Raw genomic sequence first — 21,261 nt, forward strand, 5'->3', positions numbered from 1 at the left:
GATTTAATCCCATAACCAATAACGTGTCAGTGTTAGCTCGAGTCTCCCATGGCAACTTTCGTGTTGTCAAGAGTGGATGTACCACAATTTTCTCCAGTTAAATGCGAGACACAAGTATTCTCATTTTGAGCATTTACTAAAAACATCACTTTTGTCACTGGTGAATCCCTCTTTTTAAGTTCACTTTAATCAAGCTGGTGTGGTTCCCTCATCACACATGGGACACAGCAGGTTTAGAAACTTGCAAATTTGTTTTTTTGGTCATTATGGAATCAGGCTTCCCTTGCTACACACTGTCCACAGACTAGACTATTTGTTTCTACCTTAATATTATCCGTTAACCCCTGTCTTTAAATACAACCACTAAAGCCTCGTCCACTCCTTTGCCACCTCTGTACTTAATGGCTACAGCACGATCTATGCTAGCTTCCTATCCTACTCCAATTCAACCAAAATTCCAATTCTATCCCACTCAAACTTCACCTTCAATGATGGACATTAAATCTCTGTCCTGAGTATGTCACATTAATAATTCTAATCTTTATTGTAGGTTTATATATACTTCTGCAGCCCCCTGATTTCTTGTCTCTTTAGGACTAGGGTTCTGGCATTCTGTGCACCCTCTTCGATCTTTGATGTGTAACAGAACCTTCAACTGAATTGATCTTGTTCTGTGCAATTTCCTCAGAGTATTCAACCTTAACCGTGTTTTCAAAAGCCTCGCCTTTTTAAGAAAGCTTAGTCACCTTGCCTAAAACTGCCTCAGTAAGGTTCATTACCTATTTCTTTCTTCGTATATGATGACGTTGGGACATTTCAAGGAGAGGCAGTGCCTAATGGTATTATCATTAGACTGTTTATCCACAGAGCCAGGTAATGTTTTGGGAACCTAAGTTTGAATCAAACGTGGTTTTGATTTAAATTTGTTGAAACTCTGGAATTGAGAGTCTAATGATGACCTTGAAACCACTGTCATTTGTTGGTAAAAAAAGTTCTAGATCCCCAATGTCCGTAAGGGAAGGAAACTGCTTTGAACCAGCTTTGAAGGTGTTCTATAAAGACAAGCTGATCCTATATTACTTCATATATTGTAACATCCATACATTTATTGAACTTCTATAATGTGTTTTATTTCACCACAGATTATTTCAATTGCTCAAGATGCTGTTTTAAATTCACCAAAAGTCTGTTTTAAATTCACCATTCACTAACTTGATTGTCTCATTAGTTGGCTTCCCCCTCGGCTTACTGAATCTGTACCTCCAGATAATTTGTTTACCTGAATTTCTCTCCACCCTTTGCATGTAGCTCTTCAGGTTATGAGCTTTCTCTGATATTCCCTTTGCATGTGAAATCATTTTATACGCACTTTACTCAGTAATGTGGTTGGCATATTTGAAATGGAAAATAATTTTTGATAATTAAAAATGCATTCATAACTATGTGGGGTCTTGATCAATACATGAAAGCTCTCGCAGTACTTTTGTTCACTGGTGTGTATTTCTTTCTCAGTTTGGTGTTTTATTAATTCTCCTCATTGTCTTGGTTTTGCAAGGTCCAAGTCACAATTCTGTTCCCTTAATTACACCCAATTGATTTGTTTTTTAGGTTAGATATTGTATTTTTTCTTATTTCTCACTTACTTTTAATTTGTACATTTGCAGAACTAATTTTAACATTTAATCTGTTAAAATTAAATCTGTATTCCAGTGCTTGGACTGTATAGTCCATGTCACACAAAGATCATGATACACTTTTCTAGTTGCCTCAAATAATGAAGTTGATTTGAAATATTTACAGATAGAAAAAATGTTGGTAGCCATTTTGCTGCTTCATGCAGTATTCTGATTAGGTTTATGGTATAAATACATAAGATTCAGGCATTTAGAAAACTTGAAACATGCAATGAATGATAACCATACTTCTTAGTCAACAACTTGTCCCCGTCTCAATATTCTTCTGATGTCTTCTCAGAGCTCCCACATTTCTGCCACGCTTATTCAAGATCCCTCTGTCTTACTCTTAGAACATTTCCATCTGTTTTCTTAGCTTTAGTTTGGATTTCTATAACACACAACATGGTATTTATTTCATCCTTCTGAGCGCACACATCTGTTACCAAACAATCTCATTCTTGTCTAATATTGAATTGAATAAATGTGATATCACAAGTTATGTAATAGAGACTTGATTTCTTTAGATGTTTCTAATCAATTTACCCCTCATCCCATATTTATTCCTCAGATGTCACTGCTATTATATTTGTGGTGGCAAGCAGTAGTTACAACATGGTTATACGAGAGGACAATCAAACCAATCGTCTCCAAGAAGCGCTCAATTTGTTCAAAAGCATCTGGAACAACAGGTAAATTTAAAACCGCTGTCACAACTTCAGGAACTGGAGTTAATCATTGCATTTAGATCATTGATGTGTATCAACTGTATTTACCTATCTTTGTTCCTTCAACATATCTCGTAGGCTGGAATTTTGTCAAGTGTGTGATTCCTGATGTCATTCCAGGCATCATAACTAGAACTCTGTGCCACTTCCATTTTTTTGTTTGCCATTTCCCATGCAATTAAGATTCCAAGTGTTAGAAGTGTGCGTGTGGAGAAACTTTCCATTGATGCCATCAGGCAATAATATTGTATCTACAGGCAACCTATCAAAGACACTCCTCATATGGAGAATCTTTGAGTCACAGCCTCGTATCTTTCGCCCAGCTACATTGTCATTGACATAAGACTTGAGTGCATAATTAAGTGTTTTGCAAAACTAAGGTTCACATGTACATATTTCATATTACATTGGTATCATTGTATTGTATTCACCATTTTTATTTGATGAGATCAGAAAGCTGAATGCAGTGACATATTGCATGGTTCGCACACATTGTTGGTTACGGAGGAGTCAGGCTAGTCCTTTGTGAAAGAAACAATTTTGTGCTTTTCCCATTTACTCTTTATTGAATGGTCATTTGGTGACAAGTGTTGTACTCTGTGACATGGATGAACTGATGTTCACCTCTGTGCATTGTTAAGGACTTTGTCTGAGATTACACTCACTGTTGGTAATTGAAATGCTGTAGCTGAACTCGGGCCCTTTAAGGACTCTGCCAGCCAGCACCCTTGAATGAATACAAATCTGAAAATGTGTTGCTGGAAAAGCGCAGCAGGTCAGGCAGCATCCAGGGAACAGGAGAATCGACGTTTCGGGCATAAGCCCTTCTTCAGGAATGAGGAAAGTGTGTCCAGCAGGCTAAGATAAAAGGTAGGGAGGAGGGACTTGGGGGAGGGGCGTCGGAAATGTGATAGGTGGAAAGAGGTCAAGGTGAGGGTGATAGGTCAGACTGGGGTGGGGGCGGAGAGGTCAGGAAGAAGATTGCAGGTTAGGAAGGCGGTGCTGAATTCGATGGATTTGACATCTGCAAATACAAATCTGCAGAGTGCTGACATTGCTCTTGAGGCCCATCACTTTCTTGGTCTTAACTGGTTTTCTCATCCATACCCAAGACATTAGGCCCTTCCTGCTTCACTCTTTCACACCCCATCCTGACTTCAAAGCCCCTCTCACCACTGACTCTCCCTTGTTCATTGAGTGTCTGTGCAAAAGTCCATTCTTTTCCTCCCCTCTGTTGTGCCATGGAATTAAGCAAGGTAAACTGTGCAAGTTGATTTACCATCTTTAAATGATTATGAACCTGGTGTATTAAGATTCTCATTCCGCTGATTTTATGATGAAGGTGTTATAGCTTAAAATTTGCATTTGGCCAGGTTGATTTGGAGGGGAGAAATGAGGAAATATAATTTGTAATTTCTGTGTTTCTGGAAAGTGCGTCCTGATTTCACTTTGGAATGGTCTTGCCATAATTTCAGGTTTCTGCACTGAAAACTAATTTCAATATGAAATTTAAGTCAAGTAAATTGCTTCCCCATTGAGCCAATACTTTTACCTTTTCTGTTAAGAGTGCTGAAGTGGAGATGCACAATTTACATATTGGGGTCTGTTTTCTTCATAGTATATTACCGCTCTTTATTTAGTCTCTTCGAGAGAAGTTGTTATGGGAACCTTCATTTGCCAGTGCTCAAATGGCAGCTGAAAATTCAGACCCTAAGTCTTGTCTGAAACAGGACTTCACACCCCACATTTTTTGACAGATACAGGCATTACCTCTGACAAAATCCCACTTTTTTGGGCATGATTTATGGACTTTATTCTTCGCTTAAGAGCCAGTTAGCTTGATTGACTTAGACTAAACTAAAACAGCATTAAATTTAAAAATCTCACAACACCTGGTTATCGTCCAACAGCTTTGTTTGGAAGCTTTTGGAGCACTCCCAGTCCCAACACCGGCACCTCCAAAGCATAAAATTTAGGAATGTTTAAATGGAGTGCATCTTTGAGAGGAGCCAAATATATTAAGTGTACAAGTGAAGTGAGGGAGGGGACTTAATGCATAAGGTTTTCATAAAATTGATATTGAAAATGAAACTCTCCTGAGCTGAGTGAATTATAAGTGGGAGAAAAGCTGATGCTGCAGTAACTCGAGGAAACTAACTTGTAGATAAGCCAAATCTAGTATAGATGTAAGAAATTGTTCTGTGTATGTGGAATATTGATTACTGAATGATCATTGTTTCTCAATCTAGGTGGCTGCGGACCATTTCTGTAATCCTTTTCCTAAATAAGCAGGATTTACTGGCAGAGAAGGTATTGGCAGGAAAATCTAAAATAGAGGACTACTTTCCCGAGTTTGCTCGTTACACTACACCTGATGATGGTGAGCATGTTTTTATTTTATAATGAGAGATGTTGGTTTGCCATTCCTCCTCCATTAGTGGTTAACAGGCATATCATTTTCTATAGTTGGTGAGATTCATTCTAAGCAGAAGTTAGGAGCTTCCCGGCACAAAGAAGAACTACAAAGGCCTTTTTACCTACCCTGTAACTTCAGGTGGATGGTGTAATAATGTGGTGTGGAAAACTCTTCTTCCCCCCCCCCCCCCCCGCCAAAGAAAAGGCAAGATGTGGACAAATCTAAGTTCCTTTTTCTCTTCTCTCTGTTCCCTTTTTCCTGTCCTGTTCTGTTCATTTATTGAAGCATGTAGGCAGAAATAAATTTTGATGAGCTCACCTTTGAATTCAATGAAATGTGCCTTATAGTCATTTACTATTTCAAACTGTTGGAAGCTTTCAAGTGAAAACAACCTTATTCTAAAATCAAGCAGAATAATAATCCTTTAATGGATTTTTTTCATGCAAAAGCTATATGTGGACAGGGGATCCAATATATCTTCCTATAAAATTAGTACAGAGAGTAGGCTACTGACAAAAAGTTGCATCTTACCAGGCAGTTTGCAGAATTGAATCACATCTTGTCCAAAACTTAATGTTCTAAATGAACAATTCCTAAGGAACATTGAGTGATTTGTTTTGTACCTATTAAATTGAAAGCTACTGTGATATGATTCTTGTGTTATATGTTGTCGTCCATTAGGAAACAATGTTGCATTATCGTGCAGTATACTTAATTTTTACTGGAATATAAATAGTTTTATTTCTGAATATTAAGAAAAGGGTACACAGTATAAATATTCACACTATCTCCACAATATCAAACTAGTTCAATCATATTGGGGATAATTTTGACTTGGAGCAATAGTTTGTAATGCATAATTTTGAACCATTATCCTTCTCTCTAACTTTAATTTCCACTGTTGAATTGACACTAGTTTATGATGTTAATCCTGTAGCTCATTTCTTAAATATCCCAAACCTTCTGGCAAACATCATCAAATAGGCCATGATCATAAGCAATCCTGGCATATATGAATGGAATAACTTATCCCACTGATCATTTTGCAAATGTGTCTCCATGAAGCATGTCCTCATCAAAAGATTATAGCAGAATTGAATCAAGTAAAGTTTTACTGAACAAGTCAGCATACTGAACTGAGCTATATCTTTGCCTTTCCAGAAGATGTATACATGTCACCTTGGGATTTTATATTTTTTGTATCTGGTGGAAGCAGCTAACTCCTACAGATCTTAACCTCTTTTATACTGCATCTTGGGTATAATCTAACAAATGATTTATTGTCAACTGAAACATTTAGTTCTACTGATTCTCTCCAATTATGTTTCACGGACCAGGTGAAGCCGAATTAGGAGACTAGGTTGTAACTGAATGTAACACAACAATTAAATCCCAATTTCAATCTCCATTTCAATATAGTTAGTTATGTTTAATGGCAGAGTCAATAATTACATTGTCACAATTAGCAGTTTTCACTCTTGTGGCTATGTGGAGCACAGCTTTTATGGCCCTCTTATCAATCAAGGAGCTCTCTCCATCTTTTTTTATTGAAACATTTATTTTAAATGGAGATGAATGAACCTCTTCCTGAGAACTACCTTACATACAAAAAATGGCTTTAAGGTCTGTGCTGCTACGTTGAAAATCAGGTTCTTAAAAGCTAAGTTTCCATTAAATGTGCAGTTTCAATGCCATTGGTATGTAGGTAAATGTTAATAGTACCAGTGGGGAGTTCTGTTTGGGGTCATTCAAAGTTTTTGGAAGTACCAAGTTCTGTGGTCTGTGTGGGCGATGCCAGACTTTTAGATCATACTGGGATTCCTCCTAAATTCCACAAATACAGAGGAACCTCAATTATCCGAACGAGATGTGCGGGCGCTATTTCGTTTTAATAATTGATTATTCGGCCAATTGATTTCCTCTGGGGCTGGGTTTTCTGTGAAGTCTGCTCCCCGTTCAGGAGACATAGGCAGCAGCAAAACGCCGCATGTGAGCCTCAACCCCATCCTCGTCCCCAACCCTGCACACACACACTCTTTTTCCCCCCCAACACCAGATACCGAGAGTAAGACTGCTGCTGCCTTTGTGGGGTAAGTCTCTAAATCACGCATGCACGCACACAACTTTTTACTTCAACATTTTGACAGGGTCCCTTTGCCCTGTACAGGACAATGTTGGAGAGATTATCTGGGGAAGGGTGGGTTTAGCGTTCACCCTTGTGTAGAACTCCAGGGAAAGTGTGAGGGAAGAGAGAGAGGGCAGGACGGTGCCAGGACTGTTCTTGGCAGCATTTCAGTGAGCTAAGTTCATTTTTAATCATTGTACCTGTTTTTAAAAAAAAAAGATGCGATCAGGGTTGAAACAGCTCTTTGACTTAATGTTTCTACTGCGACCTTGAGATCCCTTCGGATAATTGATATTTGGATAATCGAGGTTCCTCTGTACTTTTTTTTGCAGAGAGATATAATTTTTATCTTGAAACAATAACGCAATCAAATGTAGTTGATTCTGAAGTGTAAATTGTTTATGTTAGCATAATTTGTTTTTATCTAATTTGTTAAAGCATCACCAGAGCCTGATGAAGATCCAAGGGTCACGAGAGCCAAGTACTTCATCAGAGATGAGTTCCTGGTAAGTATACCTGCAAGTTTTTTTTAAAAGCCTTAAAAAGTTAATTCATGGAGTGAGGTCTGTCTAGTAAGGCCAGCATTTATGACCATCCCCGATTGCAACAGGAATTTCTATTGCAGTTTTAATGAAACAAAATGGCCCAGGAGCATTATAAAATCTAAGTTAAATACTGAAATCTCTAAGGTGACATTAAGACAGGTGGCCAAAAGCTTGGTCACATTTAAAGTGGATCTTAAGGGAGAAGCACTGAATTGGAAATGCTAAAAGAAGAGTTTCCAGAGTGTAAGCCTAGGTAGCTGAAGGCCCAAGTACCAGTAGCACAGCAAATTAAAATCTGGATGCTGAATATGTCAGAACTAGATGAACACAGGGAATTAGGATGTTTGACTTGTGGGGTAGGGAGAAACCAGAATGGTTCTGGTGGTTGTCACATAGGTTTGTTGCCCTTGTTCCAGTTTTCAGATGTCTTGGGATCAGAAAATATTGACGATCCGTGGCACGTTCTTGCAGTGCACATTGCATGTTTTTTTGTGGAGGGATTGGATATTTAAGGTGCCTGATAGAGTGTTAGTCAAATCTGCAGTATATTTTTATGATCCGTTTTAAGATTTGTGACCTCATGTCACATGCCACTATGGATACCATTTTCTTTATCTTGGCAATTTTCTATAGCTATGCTATTTCTCCCTAATTTGCATTCCTATGGATCTAACAATATAAGAAATAGGAGCAGGAGTAAGCCATTTGGCCCCTCAAGCCTGCCATTCAATCAGATTGTGGCAGATCTATCCCAGGCTCATCCCTTGTGCCAACTTCTCATAGCCCTCAACTTCCTAATATTTCAAAAAGCTACCTACCTCCTCTTTAAGTACTTATGATGATCTAGTCTCCACATCTCTCTGGTGCAGACAATTCCAGTCATTCACTTTCCTCTTGGAAACGAAGTTCCTTCTGAATCGCTTCCAAATGAATGTCGTCTTAATCTGTAACTCTGTCCCACACCAGTGGAAATATCTTCTCAACATCCATCTTGTCAAATCCCTGCAGAATCTTGTACGTTTTGACTGGATCATCCTTTATTCTTCTCAGCTATAATAAATAAAGGCCTAGTATGTTTAGTCATTCTTGATAATCAGATTCATTCAACCAATTCCTCTATTTTGATTCAATCCCACACATACTGGGACCAAAATTCTACGTTACATGGCTTCAGACTTTCCGACATGAAGCTACATCTGCAAAGTTTTCTCCACTCACTGAACCTCTCTATCCTGAAGAGAACATTCCTGAAGAAGGGCTAATGCCCGAAACGTCGATTCTCCTGCTCCTTGGACGCTGCCTGACCTGCTGCGCTTTTCCAGCAACACATTTTCACCTCTACAATATGTGCAGCCATCTCCTTTAAATTCTTGGGATCACATCATTGGGTCCTGGACTTGTCTGCCTTATATTCCATTAGTTTATCAAATATTTCATTCCTTGTGATAGGGACTGATCCAAGATCTTTCCTCCTCATAGCACCTTGCTGTTCTGTTATCTTTGAGATATTTATGGTGTCCAGAGTAAAGACCCAATGCAAAATTCTACCATTTCCCAGTCATATTCTTTATGGATCCCACACTTACTTTTGACTGCACTCTCTTTACATATCCATGGAAGCTGATAGTTCATAATGCCCTGCAAAGGTTATTCTGTTTAAAAAGGTCTCAATGAGAAGGATGAACCTCTGTAGTTAAAGGTTATCACTGAACATATCCAGTCAAAAACTATGGATTTAAAGTGGCAAAAGCTATAGTGGTAGACCACTAATTCAAAATTGTTTTTAATAACCAATAATAGATAACAAAAGAGCTAATAAAGTGGCAGAAAATTGATTAGCTAAGTAAATTGGCACAAAATATAGTAATTTTGCTATTTTTATATTTGATTGGATACTCTTTTTGACAGACTCTCAACTCTTTTTGATTCTTTTGTTCTGAAAGCACAAGAATCCACTCTCTCTCGCTGTGTTGGACCTGCCCTCTTAAACGTCCCCATGGCCCACTATTGGCAGGGGCATCAGGATTTGGAATTACTTCCCTAAATCTTGTCCTTTTCTTTCTCCCATCCCTTCTTTTCATTTCTTCCTTCCTTTCTTCTTTCTTAAGACTCTGAATTTAAAATACAAAGCATTTTGATCAGTATTTTACTCACACTTCAAATGTCTCCTTTGGTTCAGCATTCTTTTTTGTTGATATGCCTGTCGGGTATATTTGCAGCATATTTATGTTCTATATAGATGGTTATCAAACTCAAGCCATCTATATAGAAACACAATAGAATGGTAATGGTCACTACCTGAATCTTTTGAAGAAATAAATATGGGAATCCTTACTGAGGATGGGCTTGCTATTTATTTGAGAACAGTGTTTTGAAGAATGACCAATAGAAACAGCTTGATAAGCTAGGAATCTTCATCCACAGATTTGTTTCAAATATGGTCAGTTCCAAACCATAAAAATAGTGTCATTTTTAAAAAAGTTGTGAAATACCTTGTTGCAACTAATTTGAACTGATTTAATCTTATTTACAAACGAAGGTTAACCATTTTTTCCTTTTGCGTTACAGAGAATCAGCACAGCAAGCGGCGATGGAAGGCACTACTGCTACCCTCATTTCACATGTGCAGTGGATACCGAGAACATTCGCAGGGTGTTCAATGACTGTCGGGACATTATTCAACGTATGCACCTTCGTCAGTATGAATTATTGTGATGGAGAGCACTTGTCTTTGTGTATTGGACTCTTTATTCCTCATTTAACTTGCCCACACAGGGTGGAAGAGAACTGGTGCAGTCTCTCTCCGAATGCACCCCTCCACTTTTCTCCCTGTTGGACAACAGCAGAACTTCTTGCTTGCCTCTGTCCCCTGGACAGTGTGAGATGGCGTCACTTAAATGGTCATTTACATGTGGGTTTTCCTACTACTTTAATAAAATCGTAACCAAATGCCCTGGACAAGGAGTACTTGAAGGATTAGAAAACAAAACTAAATCAAAAAGCCCACACACAATTGGGGAAAACCTGTTCCAGGGTAATCAACGCTGATGTGGGCTCTTAATATCGATCCTGTATCCATTCACAGCAACAGAAAATGCGAAGGTGCCAAGTCCAAGCTGAAGACTAGACCTCTGTGATGTATTCCAAGCCTGACAAGGTGTGGAATGGAGATGCTGAATCCCTGCAGATCCGAACAGTGCAAAAAAGAAATCTGATAAAGCCTCGCTGGTTTTTAGAGGGGCATTTTTAACAAAAAAAACAATAAAGTCTGGCAGTCCTTGGACCTAGAACGTGATGAACTGCTTTTGGCCTGTGATTGTAGAAAGAGTTAACCACATACTGTTTTAGTTCTCCACAGATTAATCTTTCAGCTTTGTTCATTCACTGGACTTTGGTCCAATTATTTCTTTCCTGTCTATTCTGGCTTCCCTTCTTCCCTTCCCTCTGTTTTTGTTTATTTTACTTCTGAATTATTATTCTTGTACAGACTGTAAAATGTATTATTTTGTACAACTTTATTGAAAATAACTTGTAGAAGATCTTTGTGCCTTGATTATGGCTGTACCTGTAAAATGAGCTAAGATGTAAGTATGTTTGATTGCGCTGTACAGCTTTGTCAGCCCTATCTGCAGCATTAGCTCAAGGTAGGGAATTTATCTGTAGTTTAGTTTTTTTCTGGTTTATAAAGAAGGAAAAATGCTGTTTAGTATATAAAAAAAAGTACAAAATTGTGCAAATTAACCACTTAAGAAGTGAGGTCTTTAACAAGTGACCAGACATTGCAGCATCATTTGCTTTTTTTAATTTTAGCTTTAACTCATTTCAGTCTATCCAAATGCAAACATGGCTTGTTTCTACATAAACCAAATTTTGCTACAAATTATAAATGTTAGTCTTTGGTCATTCATAGTCCTTTAAATTTTTTTAATATAGGCATTGTGTGAATATGGTGATCATCAGTAGATCTGGCTCCTCTGGTCCAACCAACAACAGATGTACAATGTTGGTAAAGTTAACACAAAGCAAGGTGTAACTCCTTGCATTTGGCCTCAGAATTCCAGTTGCAAATGACATTTTTATTTCTCTTTTAATAAAGAGATACCTTAGAAAATTTTGTTTATATATTAACTATACAGTAGCATCAAGTGAAGACGTGTGGAATTTTCTTAAACTTGAATAATTTATGCAAATTATATGCTCAGAACAAGTTGTGGTACAGTACAAAAAGCAAAAATCACTGTAGCAATAAGAAAGCATGTAATTTTAGTAACTACACTGCTTTATATTTTATACCTAGGTGTTTTATGTCTGTGAGTATGTTACTTTTTCATGTGTCTCAAGATTACATGTACAATTTGTACAAAGTCTAAAATTACAGTTGTAATAACAGATCTAGTACAGTGTTAGCCTATATTACTCGCCTCCCCCTCCTAACCTGTCTTTTATCCTCTTTCCCCCACCCTGATTTCGCCCAGTCTATTTCAGCACGCAATTAGTACTGCACAGTACTAAATCTGTTAGGCATCACAAAATTTATCGTAAAAAGCATTGGTGATTCTGTTTCAGTGAAGATGTCTGACGAAAGAATCTTAAGTAAATGAGAACTGCTGGAGAGAGAAAATATAGGTGACTTAACATTTAGGAGAAGTGCAGAACTGAACAAGTTATAAGTTTTACATTTCCAATTTCTGTGCTAACCATTACATTCGGAATCAGATACTAGCTTATTGGCATCCAAAAGTGTATTAAAGTACCATTGAAATATAGTTACTGTCATAATGTAGGCATCATGGTGACCCATTTGTACATAGCAAGGTCCCACAACCAGAAATGTAATTTTTTTTTCCTCTGTGGGTGAGAATATATATTGGGCAGGAACTGGGGAGCGCTTCCAGTTCTGCCAAGAAATAGTGCTATGGCATCTTTTACAACTACCTGAGAGGACAGAAGAACCTCCGATTTGTCTCAACAGAATGTACCTTCAACAATATGGCACTATACTAGAGTTCAATATTTGTGCTTGAGTCTCTGTTATGGGGTTTGAACCCATTATGGCAAGAATGCTACCATTGACTAATGTATAAAATTAAATATCTTGACTGACTGCCCAAGCAACAAATGACAACTGAAAAGATGAATTCACAAAAGCCATATGTGGCCGAGATGTCGACCAAATAAATATATACCTTGCTGTTGCATAAAATGGACACATTGGATGACCAGCTGACAACCTGGTTGGTTGATTTTTTTTTGGCTTTTAGCCATCCCTACATAGCGATACTTTAGTTACAAATTAAAATATTGAAAGATGAAACTGCATTTAAAAGGCGTACTTGAGTTGACCCGTAGCACACTTAATCCTATTTTCTCCTGTTGCATATTCTTTAATTCTTCTATTGTTTATTATAAATTACTGCCCTCACTAAAATGAAGCAAATGGTCTCCAGTTTTCTCCCATCCCTCCAACTGCAGGAAAGAGCAAGGTGTGGCTCTGCAGTAATTTTTCATGTGATAACCCACAACGTGAAAACTATCCATCTGTTTTATTGCATAATTAGCATGACATGTTTGTTTCCTTTTTCTTATGTTTCTGCCTTCCGCAGGGGGATTTGGTTGTTATTTTTTAATTAGTTAAATTACCTAACTGTTAACCAGATTGCTGAAGCAAATTGTAACAAGCTAGCTGTGTCGTGTTGAGACTAACCTGGCACTTAACCAAAAATGAAACTGAGCTTATTTTTGTTTGTATGATTTAATACCATTTGGGGGCGGTATGTTTACTGAAAACCAAAGGTTGCAAAATTATGTGCTGAAATAAAGAACTATGGATGCTGGAGATCTGAAACAAAAGCAAAAATGCTGACAGAACACAGTGAGCTTTGAGAAGATTTGTAGCTCAAGTTGAGGTTCTGGATGTAGGTTTGCTTGCAGAGCTGAGAGGTTCATTTCCAGACGTTTCGTCACCCTACTAGGTAACATCTTCAGTGGGCCTCGGGGTGATAAAACGTCTGGAAATGAACCTCCCAGCTCAGCGAGCAAGCCTATCCAGAACTCAGCAACTTTGGGAATAAAACTTGGTTAACATTTCAAGTCCAGTGGCTCTTCATCAGAACTGTTATCCAGGAAAATGTGGTATGAAGGCTGACGATGAAGTGGAGGGGAGAGGTGAACAGACAGGTGGAGTCTCCTTCTCCTCCTCCCCAAGCTTATCTTCAGCATAAATACCGGTCTTTCCCAAAGGCTGACAGTTCTGATGAAGTCACCAGACTTGAAGCATTAACTCTGCTTTTTTCCCACATCTGCTGAGGTTTGCCAGCAAATTGTTGATCCATTTGAAAAACATCAGAAATAGCAGCAATCGGCGTTTGAGCCACTTTTTATTCAGTGAGATCACGGTTGATCCTCACTTTGACACCATTTTGGTGGACGTTCCTGCATCTTTTTTCTGTTTTTAAAATGTACAAATGTATCCATCTATCTGTCTTGAACATACTCAGCAACTGAGCTTCGGCAGTGTAGTAGACAGAGAATTCAAAAATGCGTCATCACCAAGTCAAGAAATTCCTCTTCATCTCAGTTCTAAGTAGTCTGCCCCATATCCTGTGGGAACATGAGAAAAGGTATCATTGGGTAGGTCCTGCTGTTTATAAAATGGAACAGATGGGGGGGATGATGCTCACTTTATGATCTGTCACATGAAGAATGACTACTGTAGTGTGGAGCTACACCCTAACAACTGTTCATGCTTGCATTTGAATGCAAAGGAGAAAGCTAAAGAACCCAATGCCTGATTCTGCACCCCTAACCAGGGGGATCATTTTTTCTTGGACCTTCCCTGTTAAACCCATTAAATATTTTGCATGATTGAACAAGGTCACCCTTATTCTAAACTCCTGAGAATATATCCCCAGTCTATTTATTATTTCATTATTCAATCCCTCTGTACCAGCAAATAATTTGCTCCGAACCAAGAAATGTATCTTTCCTTGGGCAAGGAAGTCAAAACTGTCCTCAATACTTGATTGTTTCACCAGCATTCTACATAATTGCAGTGAGACATATTTGCTGCTAAACTCAAATCCTCTTACGATCAAGCTAACATATCATTTGCTGCCTTAGTTGCTTGCTAGAGTTTCAGTAACTCATGAAAAAGCATACCCAACATGCTTTGGAGTACACACTTTCCCCCCCCCCCAGCCCCTCGCTATTTAAATAATACACTTCCTATTTTTCCTACTGACATGGGCAAATTTTATTCAATTTGTCAATTTTTGCTAACACCTTTGCCTTTCCAAATCTCTTTCAAATGTCTTTACATCCTCCCCACAATTCTAATTCCCACATAGTCTTGAATCATTTGGAAACTTTGAAATATTATACTTAATCCACACTTTAAATCTTTGATATCGATTGTGAATAACTGGGATGCTTGCAGTGCTACACAGGTTACAGACTGCCACTCTGAAAATGACATTTATTCTTACTAAGTATATAAGTTAGCACGCTGATCTTGAAGGTTTGTTTTCAGATATTTCGTCGTCACTAGGTAACATCATCAGTGAGAGTTTCCGGTGAAGCGCTGGTGTTATGTCCCACATCTTTATTTGTAGGTCTTAGTTTCTTAAGGTGGGTGATGTCATTTCTGGTCCTTTTTTTTTCAAGAGGAGGTAGGTAGGATCTAAATCTATGTATTTATTGATGGAGTTTCAGTTAGAATGCCATGCTTCCTCAGAATTATTGTGCGTGTCTTTGTTTTGTCTATCCTAGGATGTGGATGTTGTCCCAATCAAAGTGGTGTCCTTCTTTGGCTGTATGTATAGAAACTAGTGATAGTGGGTCACGTCTTTTGGTGGCCAGTTGGTGTTCATGTATCCTGGTGGCAAGTTTCCTGCTAGTTTGTCCGATAGCGTATTCTTTTACAGTTCTTGCATGGTATCTTGTAAATGGTGCTAGTTTTGCTGGTGGTATCTAATGGATCCTTTAGGTACATTAGTGTGTTGGTAGGTTTGTGGGCTACCATGTTGCCAAGGGGTCTGGGTAGTCTGGAAGTTAGATACTACCAGCAAAACTAACGTTATTTGCAAGATATCATGAAATAACTGTTTTGAAAAAAGATACTACGTCAGACAAACTAGCAGGAAACTTGCCACCAGGTTACGTGAACACCAACTGGCCACCAAAAGACATGACCCATACATACAGACAAAGAAGGATACCACTTTGACTGAGACAACACACACATCCTAGGACAAGCGAAATAAAGACACACGAGAATTCTTAAAAAGCATGGCATTCTCAACAGAACTCCATCAACTAACACACCGATTTAGATCCTATCTACCTCCCCTTAGGGGAAAAAAAACGGAAATGACATCACCCACCTTAAGAAACCAAGACCTGTAATGTGAGAGGCGGGCATACCACCTGCACTTCACTGGAAACTCTCACTGATTGTGTTATCTAGTATAGTGACAAAACGTCTGAAAACAAACCATGAGCTTTACCAATCTTTTGTATGGGACCTTATCAAAAACCTGCTAAGTCTAAAAAGTACCATATCCACTGGTGGTTCTTCCAATTTGTCAAACATTAGTTCCCTCTCATAAATTTATATTGACTATCCTGCCATTACTTTGTGGTTATCATATCCTTCATAATTGATGCTAGCATTACTAATATTTATTACTAGTATTAATTTTTTTTCTAATTGCTTTATTGCAATCCATCATTTATATTAGTCCTTGGATTCTCCATTATCTCTGGGATTTTTAATTTGTATTTTCCTGACAACAGACACAAAGTATTTAAGTTTCTCCGCCATCCTCTTATTGTCAATTGTAAATTCTTCTGACTGCTTGTAATGGACTCTTTGTTTTCCTTTTATATGTGTCGATAAATGGCTTCCAACAGTGGGATCGTGAACAGAAATTTTGCAGTCGCAAGCTCTGAGGCAAGAAAGTTGCATTAACCCCACCCCCCGTTTTAATGTTTGCGTTGCCTTGGTGAGACTTTTGCATCTTCCCCAATCACTTAGTAAGGGGTTACAACAGTTTTTAAACCTTGAAGTGCAGTCACAGTAGGGAAAAGTTGAGAAGTACTGTTATAGAAGTTCCAACTGTATGTTTTGTTCTAGTTTATTCTAGTAGTCTATACTCCTAAACCTCCTCGCTCAATTTTGGAGAATCTTTAAAATGCTCTCAATCCTCAATCTTTACATTTTGGCAACTTTATAGGTATTTTCTTTGCTGGAAATGTGTTGCTGGAAAAGCTTGTTAACTGTAATTGGAACACATTTGTTGGGTTCTTGAGCATTAAATACTATTTTGCTGTATTAGTTCTTTAAATGTCAGTCATTGCCTGTCTCCCTTCATACTTTTTGATGTAGTTTCCCAGTCCACCATAGTCAATCTGCCTCTTGTGGCTTCATCGTTTCATTTGTTTAATTTTAAGACCTGACTTTTTAATTGAACAAGATTATTTTCTTCAATGTAAAATGATAGCATAAAGTGATCACTCTCCTAAAGGCACCTTTACAATAAGAATATTAGCTCTCATACAGTGCAGTTTTCAATCTAAAATAGTTTGCTCCAGAGTTGGCTCCCAACATATTGCTAGAAAACCATTTTGCATGTGTACCAAAACAGTAATCAAGGGTGCCTTATCTTTCAAGTAAAGTAACATTACTAATTAGATTTTCTCAGTCTACATGTAGATTAAAGACTCCCATGGTTTCTGCATTACCCTTGTTACATGTTTTCATTGGAAGAATAGGGAGGCCACATTACCTGAAAATCTAAATAAGGTAGACAAATAAAGGGATCTCTGAATACAAATACATAAATCATAGAAATTGTATAATGTGTCATCAAGCTTATGACATTATTCCTAAGAGCATAAGAATTGAAAAGGAAGGTAATTATTATAAGCTTGTGTCAAGCCTGGATTAGACCACATTTGAGTGTATTCATCAAAATATAGAAAGAATGTAGAGGTCAGACTAGACAGCATGTAAAGAAGGTTTACAGATATAAACACATTGCATAAACTTCAGAAAAGGAATGCCATGTCATTTTGAAAAAATGACTTGCAGCATCTCATAGGTAGATGTATTTAACATTCTGAAAGGTTTTGAGGGTGGATACAGAATCTGTTTCCTCTTGTGGGGAAGAGTATAGCTGGAGACCATCAATATAACATAGTCACCAAGAAGTGCATCAGGGAATTCAGAAGAAACTTCAATAACACAACAGGAATGAAGGACTCGCTACAAGTGAAGCATATAGAAAACAAAGAAGAAGTGAAACAGGATATACATATGAGGGAATAGATAGTTTCACTGAAGTTTTCAGCTGAGAAAAAATGAGAGGAGGCCTTAGTGGCGGATAAACACTAGAACAAATTGGCAGTATAACCTGTTTCTATGTTGTATATATGTAATGATCACTATCCAATGGTTTAACAAACCGGAAAATGTTGCATAATAATAAGAGTGCTTTCCTTTATACGATTGCTCAGCTATTGAGTCATAGACACCATCTAGAATTCCACATAATGTTCTTTGGAAAGTTATCATCCAAGTGTAATTCATTACCATTTGAAAGAGGTTGGAGGAAAGAATTGATTGCTTAATAAAACTGAAGTCTCACATCGGACTGGGGTGTACCTCCAGAGTAGACTTAAATTTGTATAAGCTACCATCCCATTCAAAAATGAGATGTTTAGATCCACACGGCCTGATCGATATAGTTCTGATAATAGTGACAGTGCTATCTCCACTAATCTAAATGTACTTCCTCAGTTAGAGATGACAACCCACTGGGCTTAAATTTTCAGAGCTGAAATTTGATATCTTTTGTCATTATAGCTTATGTGATTTAGGCTTGAAAAACTAGCTGCTAGAATATGCAGAATAATACTGTCTCATTTCCCAAGAAGAACTATCAATTACATTAATTTAGCAGCTTTCTGTCTGTGCTCATTTATTTAAGAGGTTGTGAGAAGGTAATTCTCCATTAATTACACAGACTCCTTTTGCTTTAGTATATTTTCTGTAGTGCTGATAGGTAGTGTTTGTACCTTAGTTACAGCCACTTTAATGCTCAGAGTAATGGTACTGAAGTCGCCAGTGTCCTTCTACAGAGTTATGTGAGTCAGCCAGCAGCACTCAGGTTAAATTGCTCAACCCTTAGTTTGTGATGAGCATGTCTGTTTTGTCTTGTGTTGGAAATTTACTCAGATGTGAAGTGCACAAACAAAATACAAATTCTCCCTGAACGTCCAGCACATTAAAATGTACATTCCACATAACGTTTGTAAAATGTGTTTGTATGCCTGTATTTATATCATGTTTCCTTATGCCAGTTGTTCCAATGGGCTTTCATGCAAAGTTTTTATCTTTGAAACTCTGAGGTGAATTGGCCATGCTAAATTGTTCATAGTGTTCAGGGATGTGTGGGTTGGGCGCATTAGTCAAGGGTAAATGTAGAGTAATGGGGAATGAGTTTGGGTGGGATACTCTTCAGAGGGTCGATGTGGACTTGTTGGGCCAAAGGGTCCCTTCCCACACAGTAGAGATTCAGTGATCCATATAGTTACTTTAGGAAGGTAAAATGAGTATCTTTTGGGCCCCTCTGGAAAATATAAATCAGACTTTTGTACTCCTGATTCTCTAAAGCTGTCCCTCTCCCAAAGAATCTATACTTAGCACTTGACTATTAACTGTCTATAAAATGCCTTTGTTTGTTCACACAAATTTGTAATCAACTTCCAGCTTCTGTATTATCGTGCTTTTTGACTACCTGGATTCCAAAATATTGATCAGTGTTTCTCATTCATTAAGCAATTTGCAAATAACATTGGCTCTTTCTTTAGGATTTATTCAAAAGCATCTTTTGGTTTTTCAGGTCCTCTGGAAAACCATTTTATTCTTCCAAGTTCTTAACCTGTGCTCTGTACCTGATAGCAAGATACCAATCTCCAAACACTTGGACATTGGGTAGCTAATTGCACTGGGATGCCTTAAGGGGAAAAGGAATACTATAAAGATGCTAGCTGCATGTGACACAAATGTAGAGGAATTTGAATTGTGACCCACAACAACTTAAAAGGAATATCAAACATTCTTCTTTCACCAACCCTACCACTTCAGTATGTTTTTCGGATTATCTGGTGCTTAGTGGAGATGTGGGTGAAACGATAAGAGGGTGAATTTTGAACTCAGACCACTGGAAATTGTAAAGTGTATATACGTGTAAAATAGGTTGATCATTGACTTGGGTGGTCATTGCATGTCGTCTTCAAAGAAAGTGGTAAGTATGATAATGCCAAACAAGCCCTCGTGCAGGCAGTAATTTTAACAAAAGCAGAAATTGCTGGAAAAGCTGATACTGCAGCATATGTGGAAACAAAGTAGTCAATGTTTTGAATCTGGTGACTTATCATCAGAAACATAATTTAAAATTGCTCTGCCTTATGAGAAAAACTTGTTTAGCTCTCAGAACCTCAATGTTCCCAAGTGCTTTGCAATCAATTTTGAAGTTTAGTGACTTTTGTGGGAACCACAAGAAGATCTCAACAACCGTGATAATGACCAGGTATATTCCGTTGGTTGAGGGATAAATATTAGTGAGAAATTCCTTCCTTCACTGAAATCATGCCTCAAAATCTTCTGCAATCACCTAAGAATCAATCTGGCCTCGCCTGAAAGAAGATGCCTTTGATCATGGAGTACTACATCATTGTGAACGGAAGTTTTAGTTAAATTGATTGATTAAAATCCTTCAGTTATCATGTAAGGAATAAGCCCTTCAGTCCCTCCAGTTTGCCATATCAATCTAGAAGATCATGGCTGACATGCCCCGACCTCAATTCTCATCCAGCTTCTCCTAGTGTTTCTGCTCAACGTTTCAAAAATATATCTTCCTCTTTAAATACTCATACTGATCTAGTCTCCACACAGTCTGTTGCAGAGAATATCAGGCATTCACTATCCTATGGGAGAAGAAGTGCCTTCACATGCATTCTAAATGCATGTCTCCTTATTCTCTGCCTATGTCCCCACTAATGGAAGCATCATCTCGATATCTACCCTGTGAAACTCGCTCCAAATTTCATATGTTTCATTAAGATCACCCCTCATTCCTCTAATCTCTAATAAATAAAGGCCTAACCCATTTAGCTATCAGGATAAATCAAGCCGTTTAATCCAGGCATCAATTTAGTGAATCTCTTCTGAGATGGGGGTGGAGAGACGTGCTATTAGAAAATTTGTTGGTGACCGAGTAGTAAGGCTTTGGCTTGAGAGACTTCAGAGAGCAGCGACTCAGCAAAAACTACAGGTAAGCTCAGGTGAAGTCCTTTTAACTTTTCTCTTTTGTCTTAGAGCACTTGAGATGGCAGGGCAGTCACATGTTCCTCCTGCAGGATATGGGAGCTCAGGGAGATTTCCATCGTCCCTGATGACTTCACCTGTGGGAAGTGAGCCCAGCTGCAGCTTCTGGAAGATCGTGACAAGGCGCTGGAGGCACTCGGGATCATCCGAGATGCTGAGTGCATTACAATTAAGAGTTTTAGTGACATGGTTACACCTAAAGTGCAGGCAGAGTGTAGCTGGGTGGCCTGTGGCCAGTCCCATCAAACAAGTATACCATTTTGGATACCATTGTGGGGTGTGGAGAGAATGACCATTCAGTGGAAAGCAGCAGTAGCACTATGGCTCTGGTGCACAGTGGGAAAGGGTAAAGGTAAACAGGACCTTAGTGAAAGGAGACATGGT

General features: G+C 38.2%; 1 protein-coding gene across 3 annotated transcripts in view; it reads left to right on the top strand.

Moving 5' to 3' along the window:
• The window catches only part of gnas (GNAS complex locus), a 318,791-nt gene extending 306,909 nt beyond the window's left edge, over positions 1-11,882 (top strand). For all 3 annotated transcript variants that reach the window (XM_043710125.1, XM_043710126.1, XM_043710127.1), the window contains exons 9-12: positions 2,245-2,365; positions 4,651-4,781; positions 7,381-7,448; positions 10,056-11,882. In XM_043710125.1, coding sequence (XP_043566060.1) covers positions 2,245-2,365; positions 4,651-4,781; positions 7,381-7,448; positions 10,056-10,202 — 467 coding nt within the window. In that variant the 3' untranslated portion in view covers positions 10,203-11,882. The remainder of the gene's footprint in view (positions 1-2,244; positions 2,366-4,650; positions 4,782-7,380; positions 7,449-10,055) is intronic.
• The last annotated feature ends 9,379 nt before the right edge of the window (positions 11,883-21,261 follow it).

The sequence above is a fragment of the Chiloscyllium plagiosum genome, chromosome 20 (genome assembly GCF_004010195.1).
Source record: "Chiloscyllium plagiosum isolate BGI_BamShark_2017 chromosome 20, ASM401019v2, whole genome shotgun sequence".
Lineage (NCBI taxonomy): Eukaryota > Metazoa > Chordata > Chondrichthyes > Orectolobiformes > Hemiscylliidae > Chiloscyllium > Chiloscyllium plagiosum.